This window comes from Vigna unguiculata, chromosome 5 (assembly GCF_037176805.1).
Source record: "Vigna unguiculata cultivar grain cowpea cultivar isolate G323 ecotype 2 chromosome 5, ASM3717680v1, whole genome shotgun sequence".
Classification (NCBI taxonomy): domain Eukaryota; kingdom Viridiplantae; phylum Streptophyta; class Magnoliopsida; order Fabales; family Fabaceae; genus Vigna; species Vigna unguiculata.
In genome coordinates, this window is record NC_140796.1 from 7,122,204 (window position 1) to 7,138,641 (window position 16,438).

General features: G+C 31.9%; 1 protein-coding gene across 3 annotated transcripts; it reads right to left on the reverse strand.

Moving 5' to 3' along the window:
- Nucleotides 1-6,308: 6,308 nt before the first annotated feature.
- On the reverse strand, nucleotides 6,309-16,230 carry LOC146886022 (protein EXPORTIN 1A-like). Of its 3 annotated transcripts, XM_085673270.1 has the most exons (12): nucleotides 16,079-16,230; nucleotides 15,960-15,992; nucleotides 10,443-10,541; nucleotides 10,289-10,371; nucleotides 9,620-9,758; nucleotides 9,475-9,544; nucleotides 9,324-9,397; nucleotides 9,130-9,192; nucleotides 9,006-9,050; nucleotides 8,627-8,734; nucleotides 8,346-8,447; nucleotides 6,309-6,470 (listed from the first exon to the last, which is right to left on the reverse strand). In XM_085673270.1, exons 3-12 carry the CDS (start codon nucleotides 10,455-10,457, stop codon nucleotides 6,426-6,428), a joined length of 744 nt encoding a protein of 247 aa, XP_085529396.1. In that variant the 5' UTR covers nucleotides 10,458-10,541; nucleotides 15,960-15,992; nucleotides 16,079-16,230; the 3' UTR covers nucleotides 6,309-6,425. The 3 variants fall into 3 exon arrangements, with proteins under 3 accessions (XP_085529396.1, XP_085529395.1, XP_085529397.1); XM_085673271.1 differs by lacking the exons at nucleotides 15,960-15,992; nucleotides 16,079-16,230 and adding an exon at nucleotides 7,691-7,741 and having other exon boundaries at nucleotides 6,361-6,470; nucleotides 10,443-12,623; XM_085673269.1 differs by lacking the exons at nucleotides 15,960-15,992; nucleotides 16,079-16,230 and having other exon boundaries at nucleotides 10,443-12,623.
- Nucleotides 16,231-16,438: the final 208 nt, after the last annotated feature.

Sequence of the window (16,438 nt, forward strand, 5' to 3'; positions counted from 1 at the left end):
GGATAAAAAACCTAGTGAAGGAAAAAGAGTACAACATTTTGTATTCTTTAATACAATATTGTTCATCACATGTTCTATTTCTCCCCCTCATGTAAACTTACATCATTAAGGTGACAGAGTCCAAATTTGTGAGTCATTTGCTCAAAAGTTTTTCTTGGCAAAAACTTTACAAATAGACTTGTCATATTTTCAGATGAACGAATTTTTGGATATCTATATCATCCTTTCAATTGAACAATACATTATTGTCTTCATATATGGTTGTTGATTCCATCTTTCTCGGGGATAGTCACAAGTTTCTTGCACATGTTGAATTATAAACCTTAACCAAACATATTCACAACTTTCCTCGTAATTTTGTATGATTAGACGATGTTGCTACTATGGTTTATTTCATATACCTTCATGAAACCATTGTGCTACCACATGTGAACAAACATCTTGTTTGTGATCAACCATTGTGACATTGTAAGAATATGTAAAATAACATGCATATCCATAACCCATTGGTCTGAATCTGAATCATTTGGATGGAATAAGCTCATATTCGTAGTACCCTTAAAGTAACGAAGTATATGTTTTACTCCAAACCATTTTCTTCTTGTAGTTGAAGAATTATATCTTGCTTAACAAATTTATAGCAAATGCAATATTAGATCGAGTATAATTCGCAAGATACATTAGTGTTTCTATGACACTAAGATATGGTGCTTCTAGACCAAGAAGATCTTCATCATTTTCTTGAGGTCTAAGAATAGTCTTTATCAATATCTAACGACCTCACAACTATTGGAGTGCATAATGGACATGACTTGTCCATTTAGAACATTTTAAGCACCTTAATCATATAAGCCTCATGATGTATAAAAATACTTTTATTTAAATACTCAATTTCTAATTTCAAACAAGACTTTGCCCTTCAAAGATCATTCATCTCAAATTCTTTCAATTGCCTTGTGAGCTCATTAGTAGTTTCAACGATGTTTATGTCATCTACATAAACAATAATTATGAAAAATTGATTTTCTAATATTTTCATAGAAATACAAAGACAAAAAGGATCATTTCCATATCCTTATTTTAATAAGAACTCAATAAGATGGTTATACCACACACATCCTTACTTTAATCAATAAAAGAGCATGTTCAATTTTATTGAATAACCCTTTTTAGAATTTGTCTTGTTGGGCAAATAAAATCCTTCAGGGATTTTCATATAAATATAATTCTCAAAAGAACCGTACGAATAGGTTGTAACATCATCCATTAGATGTAAATGCAAACCTTGTTGTGCAACTAGGATAATCGAATATTGCAATGTTGTTGCATCCAATACTAGTGAACATGTTTTTTCACTAATCAATACAAGGTTTTGTGAATAACCTTGAGCAACCAATTATGCTTTGTATCTAACAATTTCATCATTTTTAATTTGATTTTTGCGCAAAAATCCATATGTACCCAACGAGTTTCATAACTTTAGGTGTGCGAACTATATGTTCAAAAACCTTTCGTTTAGCAAACAAATATAATTATGCTTCTTTGCATATTTTCATTTTTGGCCAATCTTTTCTTTGCCGACAATCTTCAATGATCATTGCTTATTGATCCTCATTGTCATTCATAGCATTCATCGCTATGTTATAAGTAAAAGTTTCGTCAATGTTAACTTCATTTTGGTTCCATATTATATGATTCATGACATAATTTATTGAGATCTCATCATTTTCAACCATTTCAGGTACCTGAGGTTCTTCTGGAACCAAATCATTAATTATGTCAAATGAATCTTTTGGGATTTCAACTTTTTCGATTAGGTTATTTTGCATATTAGCCCCTTTTCTCATTCAAGAGTTTTTATCTTTGGAACCAATAGGTCTACCACGCTTCAAACGTGTTCACATGAGTTTTTCAACCCTTTTTTTTTCGCATCATAATAACTGATCATGTCAAACAAGGCAATCATTTTGATTTGTAAACTTCTGGTTTACCATGACATGCATTTAAATTGTACTAATAAACTTGTAGTACAAACTATAAGAGAATGTTGATAATTTCTCCAATACACTTTCTTTTTCAACTCAATCATAGAGATATAAAGATATTTCATATCTTTTTCATTGTTTGTCTCAATATAATATCCATTTAGACAAATATCATTGAAACTTAATAAGTTTTTATTCAACTTCTTGGTAGAAGTATAATAGCTCTTATAGAGTCTTCAAATATATTTGTAGTACTATAAATAATACAAACATTGATGTCTCGCATTATCAAACAAGAGAAAAATGTATTACTCTTGAGAATTATATAAGTTGTTGCACTATCAATAAGACACATTTGATACTAGTGCAAACATTCGTTTTTTATATAAACGTAAATTTCAATATGAGATTTTTTTGTAACACTCTCATAATCAATGAGGTGATCAATGCTTCCATTTTCTTTAGCAAAGAAAATAACAATATCAAGATGTATGGCCATAATCAGAATCACCATCTTCATAAGCAAATTGTGTTTCTATGTTCTTCTCATTATTTGTAAGATGCTCTGGTGTACAATAAGTACAACTCAAATGGCCTTTACCATCGTAATGATAATATATACCTTCATCTTTTTGTCAATATTTTCACATTTTTCTTTTCCTTTTTTCACATTATCGTGCCACTTCTGGTGACAAAATGTGTCTTTGAAATTTTCTTTATAACCATGTCCAAAATCAAGATCATGATCGATCATGAAAATATAAATAAAATGTTGCTGCATTCACTTCTGGGAATGGAGCAGAACCAATTTGGACAGGTTTCATGATTTTTTATCAAAAGCTCATTGCTTTGTTCAGCCATACAAAGACATGATATAAATTCATAATATTGATTGCTGCATTCACTTATGGAATGGAGCAAATTAGGCGGATCTCATGATTTTTCATCAAAAGCTTTATTGCTTTGTCCAGCCAGCCATACATAGGCATGAAATAAATTCATAATATTTGTGAATCCTTTTTCACAATATTTTTGTCGCATGAGCAAATTAGTTGCTTAGATGCTTTATTTCTTTATTTAATGGTATCCCAATATCCATTGTATCTTAAATGTATTTCAACATTTAAAATCCAATATAAGGAATTCTTCCTTGTAGTATCAAGGGTCACAAATCTAAATTTTGCAACGTTTCGCGTGTTTAGAACTAGCATATAAAAATAATATTAATAATAATAATCATCATCAAAATAATAATAATAATAATAATAATAATCACCATCATAATAAAAATAATAAGAGAGAGATGAAAATTGATAAATTCAAACAATTCTTATCATAAGAGAGGAAGAATATAAGGTAAAACTATAAATTGAGAAAGGATTAGAAAGAGCCTGGATTGAGAACGCATAGCACTATCATTAAAGAGAAAAAGCTTCCACTAGTCCTCAATTCGTTGGAGCATTGTGCTGATAACGTGTTATGAAATAAAGTTAATAACATAGAGAATGATGACAGATAATAGAGAAGAGAAAAAAACAAGAGAGAATAGAGAATGAGAGAATAGGGAGCAACTCATCTAACTATTATTATTGATAGGAAGAGTCCTATTTATAGATACAATATGTAATCCATAAAGGAAACAAATCAACTTAGTTAATACAAATATTTACCATAAAGAGTAATGAATCATATGAGTAAATGTATCAAATCAATGGACAATCATTAATTCATAACAAATATATAATAAATATATATGTAAGAGAATCAATTCTAACATCTCTTTTGCTAGTGTTATAGTGTTAAGATAGAACATCAAATTATATAAAATATTTTGTACAAGGGTTAGAGTACCATTAAGTGGTTTTTTAATTAAAATTCATTTTTTTCTGATAAAAAAAAATTAAGAGAATTTTGTTGAGTTTACCGTTATTGATGGTTAGTCTTGTATTTGATATATGCATATGTGAGAAATTTATTGTAAATCTTATTTTATAATTTGATTTATCATTAAAGTTAGATTTAAAATTTTTATTTTAATAATGTTTATTGATTTTGTTGTAGTAGTTATTTTAATTTTAAAAAATGGTCAAATTAAAAGAATGATTAAATTTTAAAAAATATCACTCAAAAATTAAAATTGATAAAATAGTCACAGATATAATTACTGATTCAAAATAATTATTTTAATATGTATATATAACTTATAATTAAATTTATTTACTAATTTAGTCTCAAATTGAAAATGACAAAATTGGATCGTTTTAAAAAATTAAGATATTAAATTGAATAAAAAATTTTGATAAAGGACTAAATTGGAAACAAGTTTAACCACTGTCATGTATCATAACTGTAAACTGTCACGTGGCATGACAGTAACCTGACATGTGATATATTATAAATTATAGAAAAATAAAATTAAAAAATTTCGCGACTTGACATCTGTCCTGTATGAACAACGTGTCAACTCCAACTTAACAGAAATAACCAAATTGAATCATTTTAAATAATTAGAGGTACTAAATTAAACCAACAAAAAATATGGGACCAAATTGAACTAAACAAAAAAAAAATAGGGGACCAAATCAGTAATTACACCATTGTTATATTAATTTATAAATTATTTCTTTTTTAAAAATTAAAATTAAAAAAAAATGTAAACCATAAGAGTAAATTCTTTTATATAATGGTATAAGGAAAAACTATGTGTCAATTTATTTATACTATACTAAGATAAAGAAATTTTAGTGCAACGTGAAACATGAAATACATAATAACAGGAAAACGAATCTGAATGCATTCACGGTCTTTCAACATTAAGAAATTCATTTATGTAGAAAACACATTTATAAAACATATTCTCTAATCATGAAAACACATTTCTTTCACTAACCTTAATAATTTTATTTCTCAATAATAACAAATATATATTTAAGAGAATCAATTGAGTTGAGCTCCATTTAAAAAAAAAAAATTAAAAAGTACAATAAAAATTTATTTGAAATCATTAATTATAGAACTTCTCCATTCTTATATATTTTAAAGTGTTGGATTCTTCTTTTTTTTATTCATATTTTGTTTTCAATTTTATCCATTAAGGGATCATCTTTTGAAATTTAATTATTTTTATCAAATTTAATTATATTTTAAATTAAATTAAAAATATATACAAAATAAATTAAAAATATCTAGAATTAAATTATAAAAATGATTCATATTTAATTTTACAATAATAATTTTATTTATTTTTATTAAAGAAAAGATTGAATACGCATACACATATTTTCACTATTATTAAAATGAATCTTATATACATTCTTTTAAGTATTAAGAATAGAATTCTTTAATTTCAACCTAAAAACTAAGAAAAACCCTAAATATCAATGACATAATCACACTAATAACTACTTTACATGGTTCTTTACAAACCCCGGCACGTTTGTAGAAACATCTCTTAAGAATCAGGTTCTCCAACCTATATTTAGGTTACCATGGGTTCTTAAATTAAAAATAAGATATAGAATAAATTTTGATATCCAATAAATTTTTACACTTATTTTATATATTATTTTATTTTTTATATGTTTTTACACTCCATGAATTATTTTAGGAATAATATGATTATTAAGAAGTTAAACTTTTATATTTACACAAAAATAAAAAATAACAAATAGGTGTAGAAATGTGTTAGGTGGTGAAATCACTGCAAGAGAAATAATTTTTAACGGAAGTTATTTTTGACATTCCCAGCGGTTTTAACCCCCGCTAAAGGTGTTACCCGCGGTTTGATTTTTCTCTAGGAAAACCAGCGTCGTTAACTGATTACCGGCGGTTTTGAAAAACCTCTGGTAAAGTAGCATTTACCAGCGGTTTTGAACCCCGCTATTTACCGACGGTTCTAGAACCCCACTACTTACCGGCGGTTCTGGAACCCCCCTGCTACTTACCGGCGGTTCTGGAACTCCTGCTACTTACCAGCGGTTCTGAAACCTCCGCTACTTACCCGCAGTTCTGAAACTCCGCTACTTACCGGCGGTTCTGGAACCCTTGGTGCTTTCCAAAAGTTTTTCAAACCTTTGTTTGTTTTCAATTTCAACGTTTTTAAATTCCTGGTAGGGTTTTTTCACCCCTACAATTCAATTCATTATTTATAGATGACTTTTGCTTGATGTTTTAAATCCCTTTAATTATATTTGGTGCACTTTTTTAATCCACATAATTCCTGAAACATATCAAATAAAAAAGCAAAAATTCTAAAATTTTGATATTTGTTTATAACTAGATATAACATTTATAAAAACAAGAAAGTTTGTTTGTTTAAGGTAAACAATAAAATTTAGATGTTCAAACTAGTGGAATATTACAATATATTTGTTTTTTCATAAAAGTAAAATAGTAAAAGTCTAATATAACATTCTTCAACTATCAATCTTGATCTTGAGCTTAATCATTTGTTTCTTCATTAGGAACACTTCCTTGATCAGACACCTAACATAAAAAAAATCAAAATTACTAACATTCATTACAAAAAAAAAATATATTAATATGTTAAAGATTTAAATATTACCGGTGATTAGGGATGTCAAAAAAATCCCCGCAACAGGTAAAAAATGGATATTAAAAATGGATATCTGCTACTCGCGGGTACGGGTATTTTTGATACCCGCATGTTAACGGGGCGGGTATGTGTATCATAGTATCCGTACCCGCTAAACTTGCACCCCTTGACATTCTTCTCTTTCCTTTCTTTGAAATTGAGTATATACATCAAACCTTATATAGACAATGATGTTTATGGTATGCTGGTTGTCAAATGATATAATCAAAATAAGAATACTTGGCATGTGACAATTGAGGTTTATTATTTGCTTATTTTTTTTATTTTTCAGGAACCAATCGAAGAAGGTGAGTTTGTTGATCAAAGCACTAATTAAAGAATTTCCATTGTGTTGAACTTCATTTTATATTTACTTTTACAATTATTTGGACTTGTATCAACTTGAATTTATTTGAACTTTATTTAAAATTTATGACAGTGATGTATTTTATTTTATTTTATTTGAATTTATGATTAAATATTTATTTTTAAATAATTTTGCAAATATCCGTGGGTACCCGTGGATACACGTGGATATGAAAAAAATAGGCAGATACCCGCACAATGGATACTCGACGGATATAGGTACGGGTACGGGGCAGATATTTATCCAACGGGTAGGGTAAGGGGGAGCTACTACCCGTACTCTACCCATCCTGTTGACATCCCTACCGGTGATGTATGAAACCTAGAAAACTATTATCATGTTTTTTATTTATTTTTTACATTGCTTAATATCACCAACACATGTTATTATTCACATTTTCTAACAGTAATAGCAAAATACTTTCATGTTCTTCTTCACTAAACATGTCTTGTACAATAAGATGGACAAAACATTTATATAGAAATTTTCAGATAAATGAAATTAAATGAAAGAAAAGAAAATAACTAAACGAAGGTACACAAAAAAGAAAGAATATAATGAACCTCAGCAGTAGAAAAAAATAGAGGAATATAAGATTTATAAGATTTGCATGTAAAAAATATAAAGAGAAACAAGTGGAAGTAAGGGATAAAAGAGATAAGGAAAAAAAAAAAACATAGAAATCAGTGGTATTGCCATTCATATTTAGACTATGCTTATACCATAAAATAATATAATATTTACCATGTAATGCATGCAATTATAGTGGTCTTAATTAAATGTCGTCCCAGGCACCTGCTTGTCATTGAGAAAAATATAATCATTACCTTAGCCATTCTTAGAATGATGAAAACAGTATACATGATCAATGATAGGCGTATGGAAAATAATGGAAATTAAAGTTGAACAAAAAAAAATACACATTTGAAAATGTTATAAACATTGACAACATATTAATTGAAAACCATTTCAGACAATGTATATTCCAAAATAATGATTTTTAGGGTTAAACCTACTGATCCAAACTATATCTTGTAAATAAATATCTTAGATCTCAGAACACAAACTATTAATAGGAATACCCTATTATGTTAGTGCACTGAAGAAAAAACACAAACAATAACTGAAGAGAAAGTAAGGAGAAAAATTTTCCATAGTTATTTATTACACCTAAGTTTACCAGATTTGATTGTATTCATTAGATTGCAATTATAGCATTGTACTTAATTATCTCATTAACAAGTATATATATATATATATATATATATATATATATATATATATATATATATATATATATATATATTGAAGTACCAAACACAACAAACATACTTTAACAATGCCAGCTCTTGTTTTGAACAATCAAGATCAAGGTATGAGAAAAATTAAGAGACAACACCTGAAGTCCAATCATGCTTGCTATTGTTGCTGCAGGGTTCTCCAAACCATGGTGTGGCTCAAATAATTCTGCAACCAAGACATTCCAGTAGTCCAGACATACCTGATATTTTTTGGAAAACAAGTACACATAAAATAAAATTCTTGTACATTTCAGAACACTAAGTTAGGACACTTCCAATGGTGGGGACCAAAAGAGGTCTCTAAGATTGAGAACGAAAAACAATTTGAGCAATCACAACATAAGCATTCATAGTGAAGACATAAATGTTATAATCATACCTTAAAAACCTCAGTATCATCCACATATGAGATATTGATGAGATATTCAAGACCCAAAGGCAAAGCAAATATATTTTCTTGAGTGGACTCCAAAATTCGAATATGAACCTGCATGAGTAGAAAGGTATCACCACACAACTATTCTTGTTAATAAAGACCTGAACACTCATCAAACAAACAAAAAATCAATAAGTGAAATATACATAGAAAGAAAAAATAGGAGGAAGAGTTGACATACAAAAGCAAAAAGAAAGACAAAGGAAACTTCGGCACAACAGTTCATGGTATCGTACATTCTTTCACCAGGTCACATTACATTTCATTAATATAAACCTTCCTTGTAATCACAGATAACATAAAATTGAAAAAATAAACTTGCCTTGAAAAATGATGTGAAGAACAGTGCCACATTTTGTATAAATGCCTAAACAGAGGGGAAACTTGTCAGATAGATGCTTCACAAGTAATTTAGTAGTAAATCAGGCTAGCTTACGGAGACTTACTTGCTCCTCATTTGAACCATGTGCATATGCCTCAGGTATATTAGTAGTGGGCGGAAGTATGCTCTGCATTAAACATAACATTATCTCAGAATCAACCAAAGAAACTATCACATTATCAACAAAATAAATACAGGAATATGATGAAGCAAATAGGCAAATAAAACGTTGAACAGAAAATTATTATTTAAACACACCTGCAACTGAACCATGAATATGTTGTACATCTTAATATGAGCATCAAAGTAATTCTGAAACTGAAGGCTGCAACCTGTGAATATTAAAATATAGTGATTTCATCTTGAAAGTTCCAGGTAAAATCTTATACACATAGAGGATGGATCATACCTCGGTTAAGCATTGCAATGTCAGGTTCTGATAAGCAGGAACTGGGAAAAAACTTTAGCAGTGTCTCAAGCTGTAATGAACAAACAACTAAAAGATTTCAGAATTACTCAATTGCAGTGCTACTTAAGTAGAAAACTGCACCTACCAATGGTGATTCAAATATATAGCCCAAAGGAATCCATGATAAGAAGGCATGCAATGTAGACAGTGTTGCACATATGAGCTCAGTTCTTTGGGACGCTGATAACACATATAAGCACAACTCGTGTATGAGCTGAAATTCACTGCAAACAACACGTATAATTCTTAGCATTATGTAAGTACTCCTTCCTTAATAACTAAAATGAACTGGAGCCAGAAAATCAAGAGTGTAAAAAAATAGATAATCAATGTCCAGCATTGAGAAATTAATTCCACCAATAATCTAACACAAAAGAGAATGCTATCCCCTGTCACCTTTCCTGATAAATGTATTTGTGCAATTTATTCTTCATAGTTTACCTCTCAGTATGTCAGTTATAATTTTGTCACTATAAGACAATTACACTCTATAATGTAAGCTTTGGCTCTATATATATTTTCAGCAACAGAAGCTTATCTCTCTACACATTTCAATAAAAAATTCACTTTATTTTGTATTTTATAAGCATTTCAATTCAGAATTCTCTATTTTAATTAATTTATTATCCCTTCTGTTTGTCAGGGCCTATCAGAGAACAAGAAAAAACGATATATCACCAAAGTACAAGAAAGAGAAATGTAATAGAAAAAAAAAGCCATGGTGTAGCCTATAAACAAAGTCAATCGCTATTACCTATTCAATGATTGTTTAAGCTCTTTTATCTTCTGCTGAGTCATCTCTCCTCTTGAAAAATCAAAAACCTCTTCACTCAAGAGCTGAAAGAACATTTTGCAGTGTTACTCATTGACTAAAGGAACATTCTTTATGAGAAAAACGATGAACATACCTTTAATATTGCCATACAATTCTCGCAAATTGTTTCACTTGTTTTAGCTGCTGAAACAGGGTCCGGAATGAAGCTTCTCCATCTCACTGGCCATTCATGCTTCAAAATTTGTGCATGCAGGATTTATTTGAGAAAAACATTCATATGTAGTTAATCAATCAGAAAAAGAATGTAATCAAACATTGCAACAGAATTATTAAGTGAAAGGTAGTTCTTTTATCCTAAACCTTGTAAGGAATAGAATGTATATTGAAACTACTGCCCAATGAGTGCTTTTATTGAATTCAACAAGGCTATTAAATAGCCAGTAACCGAATACATTAGAATAATAACTGAATACATAAAAATAGTTACGTGATAACAGTGAAACATAAAATGGTCCTAAAAGCTAGGCTTTATTATGCAGTAACAGAAAACACTCCTAGAAACTAGGCTTCATGTAGCAACAGCACAGCAGTAAAGATCTTTTCATTCCCTCCCTTAAACTGACAGCAGTACACAGTTAGTTTATTTCAGAAAAATCAACCATTCCCATATTTTTTCTGAGAGTCTGGAAAGTCTCGAGTTTTAAAGCCTTGGTCATTAAATCTGCAACCTGTTCTTTAGTTCCGCAGTGCACCAACTCGATTTCTCCATCTTGCACAAGATCTCTTAAAAAATGAAAACGCACTCTAATATGTTTGCTCCTACCATGCATTACTGGATTTTTGGAAAGTTTAATTGTTGAACTATTGTCACACATAATAATTGTGCTACTGTCTTGAGTATGCGTTAAGTTTCTCAAAACTCTTTTCATCCACATTGCTTGACAGGCACTGGCAGCAACAACCACAAACTCTACCTCTGTACTTGAGAGGGTAACAATTGGTTGTTTTTTGGACATCCATGACACTACTCCTGAACTTAGCAAAAATACATAACCAGAAGTGCTTTTACAATCATCCTCATCTCCTGCATAATCAGAATCTGTGAAAGCAAGCAAATTTTCCTCTCCCCTTTTTTTGTAGAATATCCCATAACTAGTAGTGCCTTTTAAATACCTCAAGATTCTTTTAGCAGCTTGTAAGTGCATCTCTGTTGGCTTTGACATGTATCTGCTAATTAAGCTTACACTTAACATGATATCTGGCCGTGTAGCTGTCAGATATAGTAAACTTCCCACAATTTGCTTGAAGTAAGTGTCATCCACAGCTGTACCCTCCACATCTTTGTTAAGCTTACTACTTGGAACAATTGGACTTTGTACAGGTTTGCTCTCTAACATTGCAAACTTCTTCAACACATCTTTGGTATATTTCCGTTGACACACAAAAATTCCTTCTGGTTTTTGTAAGACCTCAATGCCAAGGAAGAATCTCATCTTTCCTAAGTCAGTCATATCAAAGGCATGCATCATAGACTTCTTGAATTTAAGCATCATACCTATGTCATTGCTAGTATAAATCAAATCATCAACGTATATGCTAACAATTAATATGCCTTCTCCAACGCTTCGTTTGATGAATAAGGTTTGCTCACTTGGACATTTTTGAAAGCCTTCTTGTGTGAAATGTTCTTCTATGCGGCTGAACCAAGCCCTTGGTGCTTGCCTTAGACCATACAAGGCTTTATGTAACTTAAACTTTATGCTCCTTCCCCTTTCTGACATACCCTTTTGGTTGTTCTACATATACATCTTCGCTTAACTCTCCGTGTAAGAATGCAGATTTTACATCTAGCTGAAATATGTCCCATCCTTTGCATGCTGCAAGTGCAATAATCAACCGTACTGTATCCATGCGTGCAACGGGGGCAAAAACCTCAGAAAAATCAATTCCATATTGTTGAGAATATCCCTTAGCGACCAACCTTGCCTTATATTTATCAACCTCATCTAACTCATTCAATTTTGTCTTATAAATCCATTTGACTCCGATGGTTCTGTTTCCAACTGGTAGGTCCATTAGTTCCCATGTTTGATTCTTTTCAATTGAATTTATTTCGCTATCCATAGCCTTTCTCCACTTCTCGTGTTTGACAACTTCCTCAAATAGAATTGGATCATCACTTATGACATCTTGTACTATGTATGCTGCTATATCAACTTCTTCTTCTTCACTTAATCCTTCTCCAGTGACAAATTCTCCCATCCAACTTGGCCTCCTTCTTTCTCTCCTTTGAATCATGTGTTCTTGTGAACTCACTGTTGCTTCATTTCTATCCTCATTACCCTCATTATGCTCACTATTCGCACCATCACTATCATCTTCCACATCTTCCGCAAACCCATTTTCACCATTTTCACGGATGTTTTCCTCCGTAGAGTCATCACTATGTAACTCATCATCACCCCACACCAACTTAGTTTCTATTTGCTCTTTATAAGTTGAACCCCAATCCCAACTTTTTACTTCTTCAAATATAACATCTTTACTAACAACAATTCTCTTTGTCTTAGGATTAAATAATCGATAACCCTTTGACTCATCACTAACACCCAATAAAATACAAGGAAAGCTTTTATCATCAAGCTTACCTCTTTTTGCCTATGGTATGTGCACGTGAGCTAGGCATCCCCAAACTCGAAGATGTTTTACTAAAGGTTTGATTCCACTCCAAGCTTCTTGTGGAGTGATGTTTCTCACAACATGTGTTGGACAATGGTTCAACAGATAAAATGTCCAGTTGACCGCTTCAGGCCAAAAAAATTTGGGAACCCATTTTGCAGAGAGCAAACAATGTACCATATTCATAACAGTTTTGTTCTTGCGTTCTGCGACTCCATTTTGATGCAGTGTATAAGCCGTGGTAAGCTGCCTTTTTATTCCATGTTCTTCACAAAACAACTTGAATTGAAGAGAGGTAAATTCTCCTACTCTATCTGTTCGTAAGCATTTTATGATGCTTCAACTTCTTTTTCCACCATTTTCTTGTAGGATTTAAAGCACTCCAAAGCTTCAGATTTTTCAGATAGCAAATACACCCAACCTTTATGACTATAATCATCAACAAAGCTTAAGAAATACATTTTTCCACTATTTGAAATGGGTTCTATTGGACCGCAAATATCTGCATGTATGAGTTCCAAGACCTTGCTAGCACGCCATTCACTCACCTTAGGAATTGGATTACGATGTTGTTTGCCAGTGAAACAATTAACACACGTAATACTTGAGGTGCTGAGTTCAGGCAATCCATGAACCATTTGTTGTGTTTAAAGTGTCTTCAAGCCTTTGTAGTTTAAATGGCCAAACCTTTGATGCCAAAGGTAAGTCAGGTCAGAGGAGGTATATAGACACTCTTCAATGGCATTAGGGTTAGATCTTTCATTAAAGAGAATAAACATACGGTTGATACTCATTTTTGTATGTGCAATTAATCCTTTAGAGGGATGATAGATATTGCATATTCCATTTTGTATAAGAATAGCAAGACCCTTTTCTTGCAACTGTCCCATGCTCAACAAATTTTTATGAAGCTTTGGGACGTAGTATACATCTCGAATAAGAAAGGCAGTGCCATTAAACATCAATCGCACACTTCCTCTGCCAACAACAGTCATTCGAGAGTTGTTTCCACATTTGACAAAGTGTTGATCTCCTGATACCATTTCTACAAACATACCTTTATCACCACACATATGATTAGAACACCCTGAATCCAGAAACCATTCGCCATTCCTTTTGGACCTATTTTCAACCGTAGTCATCAAAAGAAGCTCTTCCGTTTCATCTAACTCTGCATAATTTGCTTCTTCTTTGTTCCATTGGGGACATTCATATTGGAAATGTCTCAAGTTGTGGCACTTGAAGCATTCCACAGTGGCCTTTGAGAAATATTGTCTTCCTCTTCCCCGTCCACGACCTCGATGTGTGCCTCTTCCTCTTCCTCTGCCTCTTCCCTCCTATGTAAGTACTTGCTCATTATCTCGACAGACCTTTTTAAACTTCTGCTCATGGACCACCAAAGAGCTTTGAAGTTCGTCAATAGACATTGACTCTGTGTCCTTGGACTCTTCAATCGAAACCACGACATATGTGAATCGTGTTGTCAAAGTTCAAAGGATTTTTTCAACCACCTTTGCATCGGGTATAAGCTCTCCATTGCTTCGCATTTTATTTGCCATTGTCATGACTCTAGCAAAATACTCCATGATGGTTTCTGTTTCTGTCATTTCAAGCACCTCAAACTCCCTTCTCAATGCATTAAGCATTGATTTCTTCACACGATCATTTCCCCCAAATTTCTTTTTCAAGGATTCCCAAACAATCTAGGATGTGCTCCTATCCAGAATTTGTTCGAAAACTGATCTATCAATGGCCCTGAAAAGGTAATGTTTGACTTTGTGATCTTCAATTCTGGATTTCTCCAACTGCTCTAATTGTGCAGCAGTCAAAACAGTACCTTCGATAGGCTCCTCAACACCATTTTGAATTAAATTCCATAGACCCTTGGCACGTAGAAGATTCTCCATCAATTCACTCCAATGGTCATAATGTTGGCCATCAAAGTAAGGAATTTTTTGAGAGTTTGTCGTTGTTCATTGTCGTAAGTTTCTTTTCTCACAGTAAGCTGCGGCTTATGTATCAAGCCTAGTGGGGGCTCTCTGATACCGGTTTGTAAGGAATAGAATGTATATTGAAACTACTGCCAATTGAGTGCTTTTATTGAATTCAACTAGGCTATTAAATAGCCAGTAACCGAATACATTGGAATAATAACTGAATACATAAAAATAGCTACGTGATAACAGTGAAACATAAAATGCTCCTAAAAGCTAGGCTTTATTATGTAGTAACAAAAAACACTCCTAGAAACTAGGCTTCATGCAGCAACAACACAACAGTAAAGATCTTTTCAGTCTACACCAAATTTGAAAATAGAAAACAACTTGTCATCAAGGGGTAAAATTAGTGGTGCAGTTTCTGATGATTCTATCCATGAGCTGCTATCAGCGACTAAACATCATATTCTGGTTCAAAAAGTTACGCCTGATTCAACATTATATACCTATGTCAACTATAGCAGGATCAAGTCAATGACCAAAATTTGTAATGTTAAATGCAATGTTGAAATGGATTTTGTTAGGTTAAAAAAACTTTCTAGTCTAGTTTCTAAGAAGAAGAAAACGCAGAATTGGCTTGACTACATTGAACTTAAATATTATAGTATAGTTTCTATGTTTATTTTACTATGTTGATAACTAAAAAGAAATTTTATTCCGCTCTCGATTGTGAAAGAAAATGAAAGCGATCTGAGCTAATTATCTATAACAATAGAATAGGTGTTTTCCATGAGTGACATAAATTTTCCTCATCTTTGAAATTCAATTCTTTTCAACTCCACTCTTCCCCTTCCCATCCTCTCTTGCACTCTAATATCCTGTTAATATTTTCATGGCTCACTCGTACGAAATAATTCTACGCACACAAGTTCAATTGTTTCAATAGCTTTAGGTTACTTCAAGTAGAAAACCTGTGAAGCAACTGCGCACACGAGAAACAACACACAACTTTGAAAAAACACAAACTACTGAACCTGAAGGCAACGCACAGATCATAGCCGCTGAACCTGCAATTGCACAACGTAGTACGAATTTGATGAAAGGGAAAGTGAGAAATTAAGATGAAAGTGAAAGAAAAATTGAAAGCCATTACCAATTTGAAATTGTGATTGAGCCGATCGGAGAAGACAAAAGCAGAGAAATCGAAAGCTACAATTGAGAGGACCATATTTGCTGAAATCGAGAGACGAAAGAGATGAAGTGAAGAAACCCTCTGTTAGGTCATGCGAAATAATACAATGTACTGAAAATCGAGAAAAGAGGACTGGTAAAAATGAAAGAAAAATGTGATTTCCTACTGTTCAGTAAGCTGAGAAAAGAGGACCGGTAAAATGAATAAAATGAAAATGTCCCACACCTTTTTTTTTTTTTTCAAAATAGTATAATAGGTATGAAATTTGTGTGATAGGTGGGTGAGAGTTAGTTGAGTGAACCATAACTCACCTAAAACCCA